Below are 21,376 nucleotides of genomic sequence, written 5' to 3'. Positions count from 1 at the left end.
GGGACAAGCGCGCAAGTTTTTTCGTGTTGTCTCTTCGCGCCGCTTTCACAATATGCGCCCAACTTTCCATCCTGTTGCTGTTATTACCTCTCTATGCCGACCAGCCGTTCCTCATAGCAAAGCTCTAGTGCCATCGTCATAACTCTATCGATACCACGTGGTCATATTACAAAGACAACGGAAGAAGAGAATGAAGAAGAAGCTTCTGGAATCTTGAAAATATCCAGAATATCGTGGAAATTCTGACTCATGGCCAAAACGATGACAATATACAAAACAAACCCTCCAAATGTCTTACTATAGGAATTCCGTCGATACGTTTGCGGTATAGACAAAAAAAAAGAGCGCTCTCGCACGTGACGCTTGGCACTGGCGACGGAAGAAGATGAAGATGACGTCACATTCCAAAAGAACGCCCAGCTCCCCAATCATGAGGTAAGTGGGCGCAAACCCCTTTTCGATTTTCTTTTTACGCGACGCGTGAACCCAGAGCAGCACACCCGCCTCCTTGAGAATTCCGCCGCCCAACGTCGTCTATGCATCACGTGACGTCCGTTCGAATGACGCCTGTCTTCGGGCGGCTTTTCGAGAATGGCACCGAGCCCAACTCCGGCAGCTGTTCATGGATGGAGGGATAGATGGATGGATAGATGTTATGAGCGTCCCCTTTGGAAAAAGGGCGGTGGGTTGCGCCACCAAGTTCTTGCTATTATACTGCCTAATGTCCTACCCAGGTTAAAGAAAAAAAAAAAGAAAAAAAACGTTCAAGGTGGTTAAGACAGCGCTGTCTTAACCGCCCGCGCGTTTACTACGTGAAGGGCACGCTGTACACTCTAATATCCACTCTAATACTCTAATATAGCCACCTTCGAGAATTGTTCCAGAGCGCTCAGGTGGCACTGCTAAGCTAGGAGACCGGCATGTGAATGCGACTTGTGCAAAGCCCTCGTTGATATGATGACCATTTCGCGCAATTTGCTCATTCATATAGACCTAATCACCTGGCGAGGAGGATTGCGCCCGCGACGAGCCTTCCCCCCCCCCCCCATCCCCTCACTGGCTTGTGCGAGCCAGCGCGGTGCCGTATGGCACGAATATGTTGCCGTCGCGTGAGCGATTTCGCAAAGTTTTAGCTCGGCTAAAACTTTGCGAAAGTTATATACGTCTGAAGACACCCGAAAATTGTCGATATCCTCGCCTTCCTCGACTATAGATGGGGGGGGGGTGACAGAAGAGCTAAGGGCCCCGGGTGCCAGACGACCTAGCTACGCCACTGTGTGTGTGTGTGTGTGTGTGTGTGTGTGTGTGTGTGTGTGTGTGTGTGTGTGTGTGTGTGTGTGTGTGTGTGTGTGTGTGTGTGTGTGTGTGTGTGTGTGTGTGTGTGTGTGTGTGTGTGTGTGTGTGTGTGTGTGTGTGTGTGTGTGTGTGTGTGTGTGTGTGTGTGTGTGTGTGTGTGTGTGTGTGTGTGTGTGTGTGTGTGTGTGTGTGTGTGTGTGTGTGTGTGTGTGTGTGTGTGTGTGTGTGTGTGTGTGTGTGTGTGTGTGTGTGTGTGTGTGTGTGTGTGTGTGTGTGTGTGTGTGTGTGTGTGTGTGTGTGTGTGTGTGTGTGTGTGTGTGTGTGTGTGTGTGTGTGTGTGTGTGTGTGTGTGTGTGTGTGTGTGTGTGTGTGTGTGTGTGTGTGTGTGTGTGTGTGTGTGTGTGTGTGTGTGTGTGTGTGTGTGTGTGTGTGTGTGTGTGTGTGTGTGTGTGTGTGTGTGTGTGTGTGTGTGTGTGTGTGTGTGTGTGTGTGTGTGTGTGTGTGTGTGTGTGTGTGTGTGTGTGTGTGTGTGTGTGTGTGTGTGTGTGTGTGTGTGTGTGTGTGTGTGTGTGTGTGTGTGTGTGTGTGTGTGTGTGTGTGTGTGTGTGTGTGTGTGTGTGTGTGTGTGTGTGTGTGTGTGTGTGTGTGTGTGTGTGTGTGTGTGTGTGTGTGTGTGTGTGTGTGTGTGTGTGTGTGTGTGTGTGTGTGTGTGTGTGTGTGTGTGTGTGTGTGTGTGTGTGTGTGTGTGTGTGTGTGTGTGTGTGTGTGTGTGTGTGTGTGTGTGTGTGTGTGTGTGTGTGTGTGTGTGTGTGTGTGTGTGTGTGTGTGTGTGTGTGTGTGTGTGTGTGTGTGTGTGTGTGTGTGTGTGTGTGTGTGTGTGTGTGTGTGTGTGTGTGTGTGTGTGTGTGTGTGTGTGTGTGTGTGTGTGTGTGTGTGTGTGTGTGTGTGTGTGTGTGTGTGTGTGTGTGTGTGTGTGTGTGTGTGTGTGTGTGTGTGTGTGTGTGTGTGTGTGTGTCGCCCTCCGTTCCTCTCGTCTGAATGTTCCACTCTATAAGCTTCACGAGAATTCATAGTAAGGTTCGTTACAGCGCAAGACAAGCACAAAAGAAGGTATAAAACGACAGCACGGCGCTGACTCTCAACTGTTATTTTATTGAAGATATGTCTAGCACATATATATAGGTGCCAGTTGATAACCATGACATGCACGAGACACAGAGCTGCATCGTGGCAACTGTGACAAACTGCATGACGCATCTCAGAAACTGTGACAGTTGCCTCGATGCATCTCTGTGTCTCGTGCATGTCATGGTTATCAACTGGCACCTATATATGTGTTAGACATATCTTCAATAAAATATCAGTTGAGAGTCGGCGCCGTGTCGTCGTTTTCTACCTTCTTTTGTCGTTGTCTTGTGTTGCGCTGTAACGAACCTTAAAGCCCCTTAAACGCCGTAAAGTAGTACCACGCTTTCAAGAATGCCGCCTCCTCCTCGAGCGCTCCGGCCGACGCCGCGTCGCTATTGGCCTATAGCATCACGTGGGCCCTCGCGCCATGCATCAGCGCCACTTTTGCTCGAGAAGTGTCTACGGAGTGGCAGTAGCGCATGTTGGCGCCGTTGGTATACGCTCGAGCAGTGTAGGCGGCGCCACGGTCGAGGAGGGAGCGTGAAAGGGAGGATAAACAATTAGGAGTGCAGGCGGAGGAGGAGAGTGTCGCTACTTTACGAAGTTGCCGCTACTTTACAACTGGCCGTCTTGATGCAATATGCTTCACGAGAAAAAAATGGCGACAGTCTCCTTGTGCAATTTTCGTGGTTAACGCGCTCGCCGCAGCGTCCTGCTGGCGGTGACGCGGCAGAGCCGCTCCCCGACCACGCTGATAGTGTTCAGCTTCCTGTCCATGGTGGCGCTCGGACTGCTGCTGCACCACTTCACGGGCACGATGCTTCGCCAGCACTTTCCGACGCAGCTCTGCCAGGCGCACGGCGTCAACACCACCGTCGTCGTGGCCGTCCGCACCAGGCCGAACAACCGCTCGGAGAGGGAAGCCATCCGCAAGTCCATGGGCCACCCGATGGTCCGCGCAACCCTGCCCTGGAAGGTGGTCTTCTACATGGGCTACTCAGCGGACATCGTCAGGTAGGTTTTTGCGCACACCGTGTCGTGCAGCGGATGGGAGAAATAAAAACTGCGAGGGAGCATTAGGCGAGGATGGCGAATCGGCCGAGTTGGAACGTGTCCGGCAGTGGTTGCAGCGCAGAGGAGGGGCCAAAAAAACGAGGACACACGCACACGCAAAAATAATAATCGGGTCAACTGCACGTCCCGTTGATGTGTTTTCTGTGTCCTCGTTCCGCCGTAACTCGCCGTCGTAGCATAGTGGCTATGGCGTTGGCCCGCTAAGCACGAGGTCGCGGGATCGAATACCGGCCACGGCGGCCGGATTTCCATGGGTGCGAAATGCGAAAACACCCGTGTACTTAGCTTTAGGTGCACGTTAGAAAACCCCAGGTGGTCGAAATATCCGTAGTCCTTCACTACGGCGTGCCTCATAATCAGAAAGTGGTTTTGGCACGTTAAACCCCATAATTTTTTTATCTCTGTTTCCCTCCCTCTCTCTCTCTATCTATCTTTCTCGCAGGTCTCGCTCTCTCCGCCGCGAGGTGCTTAAAGGCGATCTCATCATCGCGCCGTACGAGGCCTCCTTCGAGAACACCATCAACATCTTCATGAGCGCCGTGAGCTGGATCCACGACCAGTGCGCGCCGGCCATGCACCACCTGGTGCACACAAACGACACCACCATGGTGGACTTTCTCGCCGCGCACGAGCACATAGAGGACCTGCAGGAAGCCGAGGACCGCCACTTCCACTGCGCCGTCGTGCAGCTGGTCGAGGTGAACCGGAACCCGAACAGCTCGCTGTACGTGCCGGAGACCCTCTTCAGGGACACCTACTGGCCCACCCACTGCGAAGGGGACGCCTTCATTGTCCACTCCAAGCATCTGAAGCCGCTCGTGCTGTCCTCCGAGGCCATCGCCCAGTACCCACTGCTGGGGCCCTACGTGACGGGACACCTCCCTGTCCTGGCCCGGATTGGGCACCGGAACATCGCGGCCAGGGTAAGCCTCCCTTCTCCTTGCCCATAACAAAAGAAACAAAAAAACTGGCCGGTTTAGTCCGAAGGGCGAAACATTGAAACCGGTAACAAGGTTTAGCGTTGCGCTTAAGCTCCTCGGACGGTGACCGTTTTCACGGTGATCCCGTGGGCGCTTCCATGTTTGATCACATGGTGCCGCGTCCATTGCTTGCCTCAGTTGCCTCCATTGCCTCTGCATTTACAATGGATGTAGCACATGACGCTGGTGCGGCGCTGCAAACCTCTCTTTCAGCGGATGTCGTGGACGGTAACTGGGTGGACGACACGCGAAGCTTTGGCTGCAGCTTACAAAGGACATTTAAGCGCTTTCGCAGCTCATTACGCTTCGTCCAAACGGCGCGAGCAGCATTTACGGTGCCTGTAATAAAAGCGGGGCTAAAATGTATTCCAAGCGATCCTGAGTTTCGGCTTATTAATTGCATCGATGTGTTTAGCTCTTTGTTCTTTATTTAGGAAATGCTTTTAAACAGTGACTTCTCACGCTTCTGACTCAGTAAAGTTCCACGGGCGGTCACTTTCTGTTCATTTTCTGCCTGATCGCTCGAGGATGTGCTCAGTTGCGATAGATTTGTTCTTGCTGGGCACAAAGCTTGTAACGTAGATGTTCTGTACGTTGCAATAGCTCGTAGCAAATACGTATCATCGCTGGGCACTCGCATACTTAATGGACCGTAACGATGCGTTCAACTTCGAACATTAGCGTGCTGTCGCCGTCACCCACGCTTCGGCGCATTGATTCAAGTGTGCGCCCGTTCATTTATTCTTGATACATTGGCGATAGAGTGGGCGTAAGCTTGCGTGCGAGTTGATGGCGGATGTGTGTAGATAACGTGCGAGAAACTTACTATATACCAAGAAGCGGCGCTACTCCCTTTGTCACTGTATAACAAGCGGTATTCACTCGTGCAGACGTTCCGGGGTCGAAGTCCTTTGCTCGGAGGTTAGCGTTACCACGCTGGCAGATGAGTTATTTTTATTTTAGCCCTCGACAGAAGCCGTACATCGTGTAGAGCATGCAACACAGGCAGTCCTTATGTAGCAGCGGTCCGTGAACTTGCACACGCAGATTCATTCCATCCCTTGATGCGCCAGTCACGATTTTTCAACCAACTAATGCGCACGTCTTCACTCCGCCGCTCCATATCTTGCAGCATGAATGGAGCACGGCGCGTTAGAGAAAACCCCGTTGGATTTCCGACAGCTGACCGCACAGAAGCAGGGCAGACGAGGTAATGGTTTCGTATACGGGCGCTTTTCGCTTTTCGCGACCTATTCGGATCGACCTTGTTTTGGTTACTGCAATGGATGAACTGGGCCACACAGCGTCAAGCGGGAACAGGGGATGGGAATAGTCGGGTCACTAGGGGTCGCCACCGGTGCGAGCGTTACAGACCGGCAGCAGCGTTAAAGCAAATTTTCGAGACAGGACGAGGCATGACCTGCCTATCGCAGCAAAAGTCCGGGGACGACCGCCCACATTGCTACGTAATGCCAACGTATTCGCCCAGCAGTAGATAATTTAGTAACGTCTGCTGCCGGACTAGTTGGTACATGGCTTTTACGCATGGTTTTAGGCGCGAAAAGTAAGACGCTGGCAAACAGAATAAAGGACACGGACAGGCGCATTCTCGCAACCGATTTTTTTTCCCGATGCTTCACTTATATACATACCCTCAGGCATGCGAACAGGAACATACACAGCTGAGATCACGTTAGATAGAAGCCAAACCTAATCATATCCTATCAGCCAGGAAACTCCATTCTCTTGAAGAGACAGTGATGGAACGCTGATACACTGGTCACCAAATTTTCTGATATACATCGCCTCTGGTATTTCCCGTGCCACCGTATCGTTACTTTTTCGTAATATGCATGTGTTTTCCAGCAAAGGTTTACACGTGCACACATTGCAGTCATACGGAAAATGAGAGGCAGTCCCATTCTGTGTTTTTTTATTCTGTTGTCCGCTTCTTATTTTTCTTTTTTGCGCCTAATACCATTTCTAAAAGCCGTAGAGAATGTTTGCCTTCCAGAAGCGCTGTGAATCGAAGCTTACGGAAGAATTAGCTGGTCAGCGGTGGAATATATATATATATATATATATATATATAGAGGTGAGAGAGGAAGAGCGACGTTTTAATGAATAGAGAATATAAGAGACTGCAATGTGTGTAGTCAAATCGGATTAGCTCACGCAGGCTAGGTGTCTGTCGCTGCCCCATTTCAAAGGTGATGCCAGTAGACATAACGATAGCGATCAACAACTCCTTCCGGTCCTCCCTTGTATGCCGACGCGCTAGTAGGCCAACGCCCTGGATGCAAAAAAAAAAGTACTTAGGAGGGAGCCTGACGTCTCGACAACTTTGCAGTGGTCCGTGGGTATAGTGTATGGCACGCTCAATTCAGTTCACACGAAACGACACACACACAAACACAGCACAACATTCAACAGCGTTCTCACTTTTTCTTTTCTTTTTAGGAGACCCCACACTCGTATCACGCTTGTCAACGCATATGTGCTTTATACCACGTCGCCGGAGATACAGACGCACGGATATAAAATATTTTTCGAATAGTTTACGAATAATGTACAGCGCTTTGTCGGCATTAATATAATAAATATTAACATCTCGGCATTCAGAACATAGAAAGCTTCCTGTATTTACACAATATATAAAAAATATTAACATCTTGGTTTCCACAACATAGAAAGTTTATATGATTACACAAAGCAGATTGTTCGCAAACTCGGGGTTCCTAGGCGAATACACACGGTCATGCATTATTATATAAAGTGTATAACGGTGACCTTGTGGGCCAATTAATATCTTCTGTACCTTCTGGACGAAACCAAACGTGGGTGTCGTCTGTGGTGACAGCAGAGCGCAAAAAAGAAACGAGTTTTTTTTTTTTTTGTCTACTTCGAGTGGTCGTGGCAGATAGTGTGCCTAATGTTAAAGTGTATATGTTGCAACGAAATGTATCGTGATTTAATCCAACGAAAGGCTGCAAAAGAAATGCTGTTGTTTTATTTGCTGCAACAACTATCTCGTTATGAGGCACGCCGTAGTGGATTAATTTGACTGCCTGCGTGATCTTTAACGTGCACCCGATGCAGACTATACACTAGTGGGCTTGCATTTCACCCCCATCGAGGTGCGGCCGCCGCGCCTGAGGTATGATCCCGACACCCCGTGCTTAGCATCGCAGCACAATAGGCTTTAAATCCGTATAGGCTATGGTCGCACATGGCGGCATAGCCGTAGCCGCTACAGGTCACGTCGCAGAGAAATCGGCATCTTTTGAGCAGTGTCGCCGCAGACGAAACGCAGCTTCCATTGGCTCGGATTGGCGTTGCTTCCCGTAGCACGTATGTCCAGCATGTATGCTTCCCTTGTTCGTGCACCAACGCTCCTTAAAGCATCCTAACAAACGTCGCTTCTCGCCCATGCTCTTTCTCTTCCGCGGGTAAGAGGCATTTGAATGTCGTACACTCTCAAACCACTCTCAAACTGCGCCGGCTCAGTGCCGGAGCAGTTTCTGCAGTAACTTACCTTGCTTCAGAAATCAAACAGGCCTTTTTTCTTTCCTCTAGAATTGACGCCATACTAAAATAAAAACGAGAAGAATTGAATTTAATGTCAACATTTACTTCTGCAGATCCAGAGACTCGGCGCTCCACCAGCGAGCCAGAGCTTCCAACGCCCGATTTTTGTGAGCCACGTTACTGAGAAGTTTCAGTGGAAGGCGCAATGGCTCAAGACGCTCGTCTGCTACGCGGACGGCAACAATACAGACATGGCCGAGCGGATATTGCGCAAGGTCAAGTTCCACACAGCCGACTGATGGAGATGACGATGGACAGTGTGTCGGCGTTCTTTCACCCAGATTGCAGCGTCTGCAGGTCGTGAATGGATGCGAAATGACATTCATTTGTTTGTCATTGCCTCGTAATGCCTCCCCCCCCCCCCCGCCTACCCACCCACCCACCCACCCACCTATTATTAGTTGCCTTCTGCATCTTTTGCTGTTGATGCTGAAGCAGGGACGTCTTTTGTCGCTGTTGTTGTTCTTCTTCATTCTTGGTTTTCTGCCGTTTTCTGTCGTGTGTTTCGTGCAATGTTGCTAACAAGTGCAAATCGACTGACCACTGACTCATGAACAAACCCGAGGGAAGTGTTTAAAAAAATAGCTATCTTTAGCAGAAGCAGGTCAGATCTTCTTGTCGTGGGAGCCTATGTTCTTGTGGAACTCTTTTGTGTTGTGTGTTCTTTATTTGGCCTGGACGCAGTCTAGTGAAGCCATGCGGACTTTATCGTCTCACGACAGGGCTGTGGGATGTGCTGAGCACTACTGTTCTTTTTTTGTTTGCTTTAACCTGTTGCCATGTCATTCTCGGCATGCTGGAAATTTCATGCCACGTTTCAATATTTTCAAGTACCATCTGTGCATGCATCGCCGAATAAAAAGAGTGTATCTAGTCTGGCTTTTCTTTCTTTTATTCTTTTTTTTTAGGCAGTCACGTACTAACAGAAAGTTGATCAGTTTCTCAAAGCGACGAGTGCACAGTCACGATCACGTCGCGAACTTTGATTGGCTAATTTCTCATTTCCCAAACATTGGCTCCTCCTACAGGGTAACGTGTTTGCAAGAACGCCTGTGCTTCAATACGGCGCACAGGCAACGTTGCCAGCCACCTCCTAGCTGAATTGAGGCCGTTTGAGATTGAAGTTCCTGTGGTATGTCATAAGTTCCAACACCCAGAGGAAGGAAAAAAATTCACAGGGTCTCGTATGCCTAAGACCACTTGAAGACTAAAGCCAAAGTGCTGATGCATAAAAGACGGACACATGACGAACAAATCCCCCGTAATTCGCTTAGTCTACTTGGCTTAGTCATCCGTCTTAATTCGCTCAGTAAGTCTCTTAATGCGCCTACTCATCATCTTAATTCGCTGAGTCATCCTCTTAATTCCCTTACTCATCCTCTTAATTCGGTTTGTCTAATCCGCTTGGTCATACTCTTAATTAGCTTAGTCATCCTATTTATTCGCTTACTCATCCTCTTACATCGCTTAGTCATCAATCTTAATTATATTGCCTTTAACTCGCCGGAGTCATCAACTTAATTCGCTTAGTCATCCATCTTCACTCGCTTTACCATCCATCTTTATCATCAATCTTGCTTGCTTTGAGGGGTATGAGTGCTTACGGGAGTATGAGCGATTGATGACAGTTCGTGTCGTCGACGCGTTTTACGGGGGTATGAGCCATTGAGAACTGAACATAAGGCTTCGCCGTGAAAACTCTCGTACTCTCTGTGCAGTGGTCTGGTGTCGGTAGTGCTGTTAACTGGGTTAGTTACACTTATTATACGTTCTTGGTTCTTGTTACCAGCGCTATACAAACGGGACGCAGGGTGCAAACACCACGAATGTTGGACTGCAACTGAAACTCACTTCACGCAAAGCTACGTGCAACATAGAATTTTGTGCAGATTTCATTATAATAGATCTTTCATTTAACTCCTTCACGGTTTTAAGTACTGCAGCAAGCACTTAGTCCTTGGATGGGCCAGGATTCTTTTCCACATCACCGCACAGTGAAAGAAGCAAGGAACGGAACGGGTCACTCAAGGCTTCTGGGCACGAAGCGATTACTAGATTTAAATCAAAGAAGTGGCAGTTTGGAAATGCAACTGACCTGCAGCGTGAAGAAAAGACAATTGTGAGCCTGCCATCCTGTCGGTGCCTCCGTGACCTCAGACTGACCAGAGCGCATTCCCTGGCTTTAAGCGTCCCGCTGCTGTCGATGCTGTAACGCGGCTGCGCAGTGGTGAGCCAAAGATACGAGCGGGCCGTCGTTCCATATGTGTATGTGGTAGCGACTTTGACCCGGGCAAACTGTGGCGGGAGCAGGTTCACCTAATTTGCCGGCCACAGGAGCATGGACGATTGGCTCGCCACGCGAATCCAGTGGAACACCTTGCGGAAACCAATGGTGACGGTAGCGAGTATAACTGCAGCGTGAAGAAAGACAATTGTGAGCCTATCATCCTGCTGTGCCTCCGTGCTGGCATGACTGGTGTTTTAGGCTAGATTAGATTATGGGGTTTTACGTGCCAAAACCACTTTCTGATTACGAGGCACGTCGTAGTGGGGGACTCCGGAAATTTGGACCACCCGGGGTTCTTTAACGTGCACCTAACTCTAAGCGCGCGGGTGTTTTGGCATTTCGCCCCCATCGAAATGCGGCCGCCGTGGCCGGGATTCGATCCCGACTGGTGGTTTTAAACTTGTATTTATTTGGCATGATGTTTGTACGTAGTTGCCAAGTCGGAAGGGGGGAAAAAATTAAGAACCCTTCCCCCGGCGGATAATGGGGCTAAGCGAAGCTTGTACTGCGTGCACCTGACCTTCGTCACGGTTGTAAATAACCCACAGGTAACGGTGCCGGATATCTCCGGCCTCCGCTCCCTCAGCTCGGGATCTTCTCGTTGCTGTCGGATTGCCTGGGCTCGGGCGTCTCTAAAGGCGCGTTTGTTCGCGTTTATTGTCCGGCGTTATCGGCGCGCGGGCGAGCGTCGTTAGACGCCGGGCGCGTCGGAGCGCGTTGGCCGCGTCCGGTTACGTTGGCGGCGCCAGTGCGTCGAACCATCGGTCGAACTATAGACGCTGTTGTTCTCGCCAACGTGACGTAACGTGTGCGTGCGTTCACGCTACGTCCGATTATATTTAGGCCTTGGCGGCTGGATCGGCGCGCCCACGGCGAGCACTTTCACGGGTGAGTACTCGCCGCCGTTCGTCGAACGCTGCCAGTTCCTCGGAGGAACGCACAACCCGTGACCGTCCCATCTGTTTTCCGAAAATGAATTAACGTAAACGAAGCCGACGCTGCGCGCGCGATACCCTTTCCTGCCCTTTTCCTCCCCGGCGGAAGCGAAACGGCTCCGATTGGTTGCGCGCGTGGCGTGAGCGCGCGCCTATGCAGCTGGAGTACCAACGCTCCGGCGCTGGCGCAGCTGTCAACTCATCAAACCGCCCTTTCCCGCGGCTGCTCTGCTCTGGGAGCAACTGCATTTTTGCGTGACCAGACCGCCACCGAAACTTGTAAGTCAATACGAGCTTCGCTCGAACACAAAAAAAAAAGCATTCTTAGGGTAGCGCTGAAGCGTCAAGCTGCTGTGCTTGAGGAACTCAAGTGACGCGGGTTCAACAGGTGAAGCGTAAACTCGCAAACGCTCATGGGACGCGTCGTCTGCTCGGCGCTTCCGGTTCTGAGGATGACGGTTCCGGTGTACGATTCTCTGTTTGCGGAGTCGGTCGCGCTTGCTCTCTCTGAGCCTCAATCGCAAGGTATTGCCCATGCTGCTAATTTTTATAGCCTGTGGTGGTCGCATCTATGACTGACCAGGAGATCTGATCTGAGCTCAGGCAATCATACAAAATATGTTTTAGCCTAATCAATCGAACACGTGAATTAGCTATGCGTGATGTCGCGGTTTCGTGCTTATCTTAAATGGCTATTTGCACTTGCTTGTTCTCAAGGGAATTCTGTTCTTGCCAACGACAATTCTTTTTATTTATTTCATGTTAATTTCACTAGGCTGATAAAAGCATACATGGTTTAGTAGCGCATGCACTATAGGCGGGCAACGGTTCCAATCCAAGCTTTCTCTTGGCGCCACCATTTAGACAAGCACCATTTAGGCAAACACCATTTAGGAAAGCACCTTGTTTGGTATAGCGACTTTATTTCGGTGTTCGATGTGAGATTGGCTGGGTGTACTGGGAATATTGGAAAGACGTATGCCATAATTTTTTTCGCATATTTTCTGAAAGGTACACAGGGCGAGAAACGCTAGCCTATAGTGGTCACAAAGCTGCACCGTTTTTCTTATAAAGCCGTGCAAGCCATTTGCAGTGGGGCGAGCGATTCTAGCATGCTTTATGTTTCTTAACTAACACAAATATCAGAAAGTGTCCCAAACACAAGGGGGCATACTACAGCCTTGTACTCGTTAAGACTTTTACAAGAAATGCTTTGGTGGAGTGGAGTGGTGGAAAGAGATACTGTGTTAAATCTTGGTTAAATCACGCCGACCGCGTGGTTAACGATTCGTTATCACGCACATTCCAGGAAATACTATCAGTAACGTGAACAACAAGTTGTTACAAAACAACACATATGATTAATATGTGCACGCAGCAAAACGTATAAAGGTATGCTGCAAATTGATATAAATGTCCGAGAAGCCAAATCTAAGGAAGGTATTTTTCTTTGGGAAAGACAATGTGCTTTGCAGCTGTGCGAACTTGCGCAACGAGTTTTATCCATGGCTACACGACAGGTGAACATGTTAGTGCAAGCGACGGGTTCTAGCACAAACCTGACATTCACGACCGGAATGTTACAAGATCACTCTCGTCGTCAACACGCAGAACAAGAAAGCTCGACCCGTCGTTCAAGATCGGCACGAAACTGCGACAGCACGCATGGCTAACTCACTTGTTCGATCGATGCGACTGAAAAGGAATTATTTCAAATGACTGTCGATGCTCAGATTTCGTGGTCGATCATCGATGCACAGAGCGCAAGCGCGAGTGGTCCCGCGAACGTATAACAGCGCGCCTGGACAGTCCTCTTTTGAACCAGAAGCGCCGAGCATAATAAGCCTTTGCGAATTTACGTCTCACCTATTCCGCCCAGCACCTAAAAAATTTAATTCTCTTTTTTGACTCAGAGAAGCTAGAAAGTACCTGAAGTGGGCTAATAATGCTAGTCACATTAAAGATATGTTTATTGGAGCCCGAACATACCGTACATACTCGTGTAAGGGCCGCACTTTCCAGAATCTTGCCTGGGTACGGCCTCGAATCAGGCTGATGACGGCCCGCTAAAAGTCCCTACTGTTTGTACAACCGTAGCAGAGGGTAAGAGAGACACAAATGACATGTTGTAAACGTTTCTGTTATTTTATTTTACTGACCCACACAGGGCTTCTCCAGATGCAAAATGCCACCGATCTGACGGGAAACACTGCCGACACTGCCGAGACAACGCGCCACACATAACGGCGCGGCGGCACCGGCCTGCAGCGTCGGCGATGGAAAAGCAGCTAGCGTCATCTAGCGGCAACAGAACTAACTTCGTTTTCCGGCGGGACGTTTTGAATTTTTCCCCAGAATATTCCCCTCCAAATTGGGGGTGCAGCCCTTACACGAGCGCGGCAGTTAGCCGAATATATACGGTACTTACTTTACTAATCATAATCGTCTAACACTAAACAAGCACAGGGTCTCGGGTTGATTATTACACAACGCCTTATACAGGAATCGTACGTGAGATTACGTCAATGCAGCCGCCTCAAAGCTTCACCAGGAACTACAGTAATATAGCCCTGAACACAATAGTCAGATTAGTTCTAGAATACGCAACTTCCGCTTGGTTTCTTTCCGCTAACGTAATGGCACGCGTAGAGAGGTACAAAGGATAGCAATTACATCCACCATCAACAGGGACCCACTAATGGACACTCAAGCTTAATTATATTGCAAACAGCTGGATCACAGACACACCAGAAGCACTCCACTTCCATGCAACTCAAGTTACTCCTCCAATTACTTCGCAACCAATTGCACACGCATAATTAAGTAGATCTATCACTCACTTATATACAACACGATGCCAACACATGCACACCCAATAGGTATACCGTTCCCGTGCCGGCTGCTCTAAACAATTTTCGCACTGTCATTAGGCGATGCGAGAGAGAAAGAGAGAAAGCTCCTTAATGAAACACAGATAATTCTGCCTGCGTATATGTAGACGACTACATTCTACTCTGCACGGGTAAGGGTACCGGAGACAGAAAGACCCTAGGAAGAGGAGGAAGCCGGGAAAGGAAAAAAAAGAAAACAATAATAGATATTGTCATTGCATGCACATGGGAAAAAAAGATTAATGGGGTTGATGTTGAGCCCCTGTACTGTACATGCAAGTTTACCGCTAAAAACGATTTCACTGCAGAAAAAAAAATTACTTGTTTTTTCAGCCATACATCGCAATCAATACGCGTTCCACATGTCAGAAACCACTGCACGGATTGCTTTCTTAATTCTAGTTTTCTGTTCGTTTCCAAGTCGTCTTCTCTGCATAATTTGTTTATTCATAGCCCAAGTGTATCACTGTATTGCTTGTCCACTTAAGGCCCACTTGAATTTCTCTGGTAAAAAAAAAATCGTATTCCCGGCTTACGCTAGCCTCCATGTGCATCATTACTGTTTCGTATTACCACCTTGTCTAATTTTACACTTATTATGGAAATAGACTAACATATTCGTTCATTTAGTGCACTCTATGCAATGATCCCTGATGGAAGCGGCAGTCGTTGCTGCATAATTAAGTTGTTGTGACTCATGATTTTGTCTTTCAGTTTGTAGCGACCGTCCGTAACTGTATGTCGCCCCTTGCTCCGGAAATCCAGTTTACCTCGCCGTGCCTCGCCGTGGGGTCATTGCCCCCTGCCCTTGGAACCGAAGCGGCTGCCCGACTGGGGCGCCGCCACAGCCACTCGTCAAACCTGCTTTTACTTTGCAACAAAGTCAGTCGACTCTCCGTTCTCAACCTGTCACAACGTGTATGACTTTCCTCCGCTAAACCGAGCTCCAAACAAGTTCATCCGATATTTCTCGCTCTAGCAGTAATGAAGTCCTACGAGCTTATCAAATCATGGCGTAGACCTGCTTAGTCTACTGCGACTGCGAAACCGAGTATCTAGGCTTCCCCCTCCTATAAATTTATCTACTGCCAAAGAATATTGTGCATCTTGCCGTAAGAGATGGAAGGCGTCGCGCTCGCTGACACTTTAAAAACTCACCTTCGAAAACGCACAATACCACTGACGACTAGGTTGTACTAAACACAACTGTGTGTAGTGAGAAATACAAAAAGAAAAACTTGCGTCCACTCAAACCGTCACAGCGATGAACGAGTCACGTCGCACTAAATCTCCGATTGCGCAAGAACTTGAATTATGCGATAGCACTTAAAAAGCCTCAAGTCTTCTCGAGTCACAAGCCCCAAGCCGCAGTTCACAGGGGAGCCATTCTCGTGAGAGGGTACGGTCTCGCGACCTCGAGTCAAAACTTTCATGACCTGGAAAAGTCCGGGGGAAAAAAAAAGCGAACGTTCTCCTCTCCAAACAAGGCTGGAAAATTCTTCACCCTCGGCGATTCAAGCGGTGCCACAGCAGCCGGCCAACGGGAGCCTCGCCACGGACTTAGGGACTTTGGATACAACACAATTGAGTGGTGTCTCGTCACAGGTTCATAAGCTTAAACAGAACAAAACAACAACAAAAAGTCACAACAGCCATTTATCTCAACACGGCTTCGAAGAAAACTCCCCCACTATATGATCCCCGGCGCACAGCAAAACCAACGCAGTGTCCAGTTTCGGATAATGATGATGTTAATCTATAAGACGCAAAAGAACGTTATGTTGTGTGTTATTGTTTGTGCGAAGAAAGCATGGCCATGTGTCTTTGCTTGCTTGCTTGTTTGCTATTGCCTATTGCGAACTGTAAACGGACGGGCGTTTTCAGTCTCAACCCTCTGCCATGTTACGAGCCTCTGTGCGGTCTGTCTGCTGAAAGTAAAGTTGCCGAGTCAGTGGGGGCCGTTCAGAGATCCCGGCTCAAAGATAGAGATAGTGGGGGCTGTTCTCCGGCGCGGCCATCATTTCCTGCCAGAGCGACATCATGGACACGTTCAAGTTGGGCGGGTACGTGTAGAACAGCACGGCGCCGATCGTGTACAGCATGGTCATGGTCTCGTTCACCGCGATGTAGCTGGCCAGGTCCTTGACTTCCAGGTTGCCCGTGACCATGAGGCCCTCTTGTTCGGAGGCATTCCGCGCGAGGGCCTCGATGCCCTTCTTCTTGGTCATGAGCACGGACGAATCATTGCACTCGGCCGTGGAGAAGCCGGTGCCGTGGCAGTGGATCACCTGCGGCAGTGACGTAGTCACGTGAGGGCCCAGAGTCTTGTACGTCCCTGTCACACTGGGTGGCCTTTAAACTGGTCTGTTGTCACGATATCGCGACGTGCCGTTATCTGAGGTTACAAATCCGGATAGCTCTCCTAAAGGAATATGGACATGTTTACAAATGTTGCTTTTATTTTTTGCTTCAATTAAGTTCCTCGACATCCTAGAAAATCTAGAAATCCTAAAAAAAAAAATAGGACACGTGACGGTGCCCTAAATACCTTGCTATTATGCTAGTTTCTAAGAACCAGACTCGGTATGCTTCTTAAAGAGGTGCATGTGTCAGCACTAAAACCTACTGTTCGCTCTGACGTGGCGGCCACTTGTTGAGCCGGCTCGTTTGGCTTCACTCGCGTTGGGAAATGCTGCCTTCAAGTTCTTTCCTCCTTCCATGTCTGCTATATGCTGCTACATCGGGTCGCGCAACGAGGGGCATCCGATACATGGTGCTGTGCACCGGAGATACGTTGTAGTCCCGGCTGTTGTATTCTTTCGGATGGTTCTTGGCATCTGCTTGAAACATGCTGGCTGCGTTTGCTAGTGCGACGGCTGCTGCAACGCTTCCATCGCGCGCAGAATCGTTACATGTTTGCAAGCTCTGAACCCATTCCTCGCACTGATGTGATGTTTGCGTGACTCACTGCATGCTCCCGTCATAGGTAGCGTTCGAAACATGGCGACCGAGGCGAACATCCGGCGCCTATACACTACGCAAAAAAGTTACACTCGAGATTTTTTTTTTCCCCTAATGCTGAGGGACCCGCCACTCGGTCTTCCGATGTAGGCACCAACTATTTTCGTGCGATGATATTAAAAGGTTACTGACATGATACTTTCGGACTCTTTCTTCTTTTTTGCGTTAAGTAAAATTTCGGTACCTCGAAACACTACAAAATATATTTCCAAACCTTACACCTCCCAAAATAGTTTAACTGAACAGCTTTTCTACGAGCCAGCTTCGGTTTCGTTTCCTAGGAAGTGACTGTGTCGTGACGTCACCATGCAGACGCTGGTCACGTGGAAGAAGGACATCGCGGCGTTATGGCACTCGCTTCGGTTAGTTCTGGCCCCCAATATGCACTTTAGCAGGGAAGAAGTTTGGGCGTGTTGGTGGGATACATACAAACTGGGGTACATAGCGCAAGAATAACACAGGGACAAGCAGGAACACAAGACGAGAGCTAACTTTCAACAATTGATTTATTGCAGCTGGTGAGCATATATATACTCACTGGGACGCCACTGCAACAGACACACTGACGGGCAGATGTTTAAACGTGCGTCTGGCGGAGCATAGTAATAAAGTGGAGAGCATCGCAATAGATGGGCATCTGGCTGCCCATTGTAGAAAATGTGACGCGAAGGCACCGTGCTCCCCTCTCTTAAAACAAACTGTTGTTGTCTATCGCCACGGGAATAAGATTACGAGGGAAATTGTCGAAGCAGCTGAGATAGCCAGAGCAGGTGACGATTGCGTTAGCACGCCGTCTATTCTTTTATCAAAGAAAGAGCTTGAATTTTTGGGTATAGTAGTCACATGACTGCTTTTCCTCCTTCCCTTCAGTGTGTCTGTTGCAGCAGTGGCGTCCCAGTGAGTATATATATATATATATATATATGTTCACCAGCTGCAATAAAGCAATTGTTGAAAGTTAGCGCTCGTACCGTGTTCCTGCTTGTCCCTGTGTCATTCTTGCGCTATGTATCCCAGTTTGTATGTACCCCAGTATGCAGTTAGTCATTGTGAGGCTCAATGTAGCTGCATAGCAGACGAACGAGCGGGCCGCAGAGCGTGTCAAAACGACGCGACGTCCTGCTCCCACGTGACCAGCGTCTGCATCGTGACGTCACGACAGTCACCTCCTAGGCAACAAAGCCGAAGCCGGCTCGCGGAAAAGCTATTCTGTCAAATTATTCAGGGTGCAGGTATTCAGGGTTTTTTACTCGACGCAATACAGTCGAAAATGGGCTGTCGGTACTCGTTTGACGACTATATGGAATAGTGAGGCGACGGCACGCCCTTCACCTGCGGCTGGTGGTCCATGTGGAGAACCCGGTAGTTCGGCAGGTAGAACGGGTGCGGTAGCACCGCGTCGTGCATGTGCACCACCAGGTCCACGTTGGGGCACTTCTCCAGGATCCACGACACGAACGGCAGGAAAGTGGGCGCCATCTTCCGGCTGCCGGGTTCCCCGGCGATCTCCGCGTGAGGGCCGCGGGGCACGACGATGTCGCCGGCCATTTTGCACTCTTCGCGCACCAGGGACTCCAGCTCGTCCTCGGTCTTGTTGCCGCGCATCCGGAATACGGTGAGCCATTTGATTGGAGAGGCGAACCTGCGAGGAGGAAAGAGAAAAAAAAACAAATTGTGAAGAAACCAATTGTCAACGTAAGCCGAATGCTTCTTGAAAGCCATTTGCTCTGTTAAATGAACGATGCGTTTGAAGAAGTAGATTCGTTATGGCGAAGGCACTTAGGTAGGCTTTCTTGTTTCAAAAGGTATTTTGTAGGGAACAGAGCCGGCAACCAGCGCATCGGCGGCGGTAATACAGACCGAGGGCTTCATCGTGCGTCGAGAAATCCAGACCCACCAAAGCTCTGGCGCGACATGTACGTCTAAGAAATAAAAAGTACGAAAGAGCTAAGAAATTATATTCGCTTTAAAAAAAGAAGCTTTGGAGCAGGCGTTGAGTATATGACAACCTCTACGACTAAACTCGGTGACTAAGCTGTAGTATTCAGTACAAACTACGACCACAAAGCCGCGTTGTGTATACCCCCGGGCCCTCTGTGCATCCACACTTCAGCACACACAGCTGAGTCGGCAATATTGAAATACATGCGAAGGAGGTAAAAACGAGGGAGCGTCAATCGACCTTCTCGAAGCTTCGGTAGCGAAAATTGGCGAATTTCGCCCCAAGGGCGGATCACTGACTTCGATTGCAAAGTATAGCATTGCTCTCGAGCTTCTCGGACGGTGATTCTCCGGGTCTGACTATCGCGAGTGCGCCAAATTTTCGACACAGCCTGCAGCCCTCGGAGAGCCTATTTTCCAAGAGTCAACACGACCATAGCCCGACCCCCCCCCCCTCCTGAAAGGCAGGAGGAGGGCTGGCGTCAGAGGAGGCTATACCTTGTCGAAGCTGTAGCTACACGTGGTGACGATCTGTCCTCGTCTTTCTCCTTCCGATCGATGGAGATAACGGCGTCAGATCAGGGTGGCCCTGAGAACGCCGACCCTTCCCGCGGCACTATAGTTGGATTCTAGCGACTTCTATAGAGGCCCTCTGCTGATCACCCGGATCGATATCCCATAATGCACCAGTGGCGCGGCTCTCGGCAGGTATACCAGTCACTCCCGCCGCATATGGCCACAGAGCGACGCTCGGTCGAGGCCTTGGCTCGAGTGAGCTTCGGGTTCAGTGGAGCCACAATCTGTTGACCTTCAAAAAAAAAAGAGAGAGAGAACCTGAATCGCGATGTATACTAAAGCTCGCGAGACAAGTCCCAATGTTACTTAGGGGCTAGCTTCCCTCTGCGCACAGCCCAAAGAATCGAACGGAGTCTGCCTGAGGTGGCACCCAAGTCACGTGTCCTCTGCGGCGTACCTGCGCCTGGCGTACGACAGCCGCGCGAAGCGCCTCCGCTCGGCGTTCTCGGGCTCGCTGTCGACGACGAACAGCACCTTGATTAGCTCCTCGCGCTCGCAGGTCCTGAGCACGCGCACGGCCTCGCACTTGTTGTCCCTGTAGAAGAGCTGGTTGTGCATGTTGCGCCTCGCGCGGGTCGCCCACCGGATCACGTCCTCCTGGTAGGCGTAGAACAGCGCGCCCAGCAGGACCACCAGGAGGGCGGCCGTTCCGCGAGGGGGCATCCTCGTCGCCCACGGCCACGGCGACCTGGCGGCGACGTCGAAGGATTGCGTCGAACGCGACGTCGGCGGCGCGGCGTTCTTCCTGGCGGGTTCCATCGATGGTGACGGCGGTGCGCCCCGCTCAGCCATTGGAACACGAAGAAGACGATGATGATTATGAAGAAGCCTCAATGGCACAAACCCACTGCGGGGGATAGGCCAGGAACCGTGACGTAATATGATTGAAACATGAAATAAATTAGTTGATTAATAAATAAGTAATAAAAATGGAAAATGAACGAATAATCGAAGATGAGAAATAAACCGATACTAAATGAAGTAGGGTGTAATAAGGTAGTCAGCCTTGCCTAGATAGGAATAGTAGCGCGAACTTATAAAATACATGAAGGATAGACGCAAGAATGAGCAAGTTAAATTTCAAATAATAATATTAACACTATTATAACCATGAATTTGCGTTCTGACTTTCTGAATTTTCTAAATTTATAATTTACTGAAGGAGAAATCTATCAACCACGGAAATATTAATAAGGAAGTCCTTTTGTATCACAGAGGAAATTATAAATGGCTTGGCAAACGTTCCTGTGTCTACATCCGAATATCGTTGCTCCAAGTGAAAGGATAACAGCACTGCATAAAGGTAGTCCTTGATTCCGAAGCGCAACTTCTAAGCTTCGTTTTCGATTAGTAGAAAACCGCCGACACGATAATAAAAAGTGATCAATGGATTCCGGCTCATTGCAGAGGTAGCACAAAGGGGATACCGCCAGACCACACCTGCGCAAGTAAAATTTAAGTGTTGGAATACCGCACTGGGGGCAGCCTTGTAAATGATAATTCGAGTTGCCGGTTAGGACACGATTGTCAGTTTCGCCAATAATTTAGACGCATAAAGTCTGTAGATTTCGCTAGTCAGAGACTTTTTTTTTTCTCTTCGGTCAAAGAAAACTGCCTATATCTGGTTGCAGTGATATGCGCAGTCACAGGGAGCACAGA

At 49.4% G+C, this 21,376-nt stretch overlaps 2 protein-coding genes across 2 annotated transcripts; one reads left to right on the top strand and one right to left on the bottom strand.

The window, feature by feature from the left end:
• The first annotated feature begins 326 nt into the window (after positions 1 to 326).
• LOC126525741 (UDP-GlcNAc:betaGal beta-1,3-N-acetylglucosaminyltransferase 8-like) lies at positions 327 to 8,940 on the top strand. Its single transcript, XM_050173665.3, has 4 exons — positions 327 to 435; positions 3,133 to 3,438; positions 3,941 to 4,421; positions 8,120 to 8,940. The coding sequence occupies exons 1-4, from the start codon at positions 386 to 388 to the stop codon at positions 8,303 to 8,305; spliced, it is 1,023 nt and encodes a 340-aa protein (XP_050029622.2). The 5' UTR covers positions 327 to 385; the 3' UTR covers positions 8,306 to 8,940.
• A 6,877-nt stretch (positions 8,941 to 15,817) lies between these two features.
• On the bottom strand, positions 15,818 to 20,574 carry LOC126525733 (uncharacterized). The gene is made up of 3 exons (XM_050173657.2): positions 20,115 to 20,574; positions 18,533 to 18,842; positions 15,818 to 16,467 (listed from the first exon to the last, which is right to left on the bottom strand). The coding sequence occupies exons 1-3, from the start codon at positions 20,507 to 20,509 to the stop codon at positions 16,156 to 16,158; spliced, it is 1,017 nt and encodes a 338-aa protein (XP_050029614.1). The 5' UTR covers positions 20,510 to 20,574; the 3' UTR covers positions 15,818 to 16,155.
• Between the last annotated feature and the right edge of the window lie 802 nt (positions 20,575 to 21,376).

The sequence above is a fragment of the Dermacentor andersoni genome, chromosome 8, assembly GCF_023375885.2.
Source record: "Dermacentor andersoni chromosome 8, qqDerAnde1_hic_scaffold, whole genome shotgun sequence".
NCBI classification, from domain to species: Eukaryota; Metazoa; Arthropoda; class Arachnida; order Ixodida; family Ixodidae; genus Dermacentor; species Dermacentor andersoni.
Note: the sequence above shows the minus strand (reverse complement) of the source record. Positions and strands in the feature narration are given on the sequence as shown.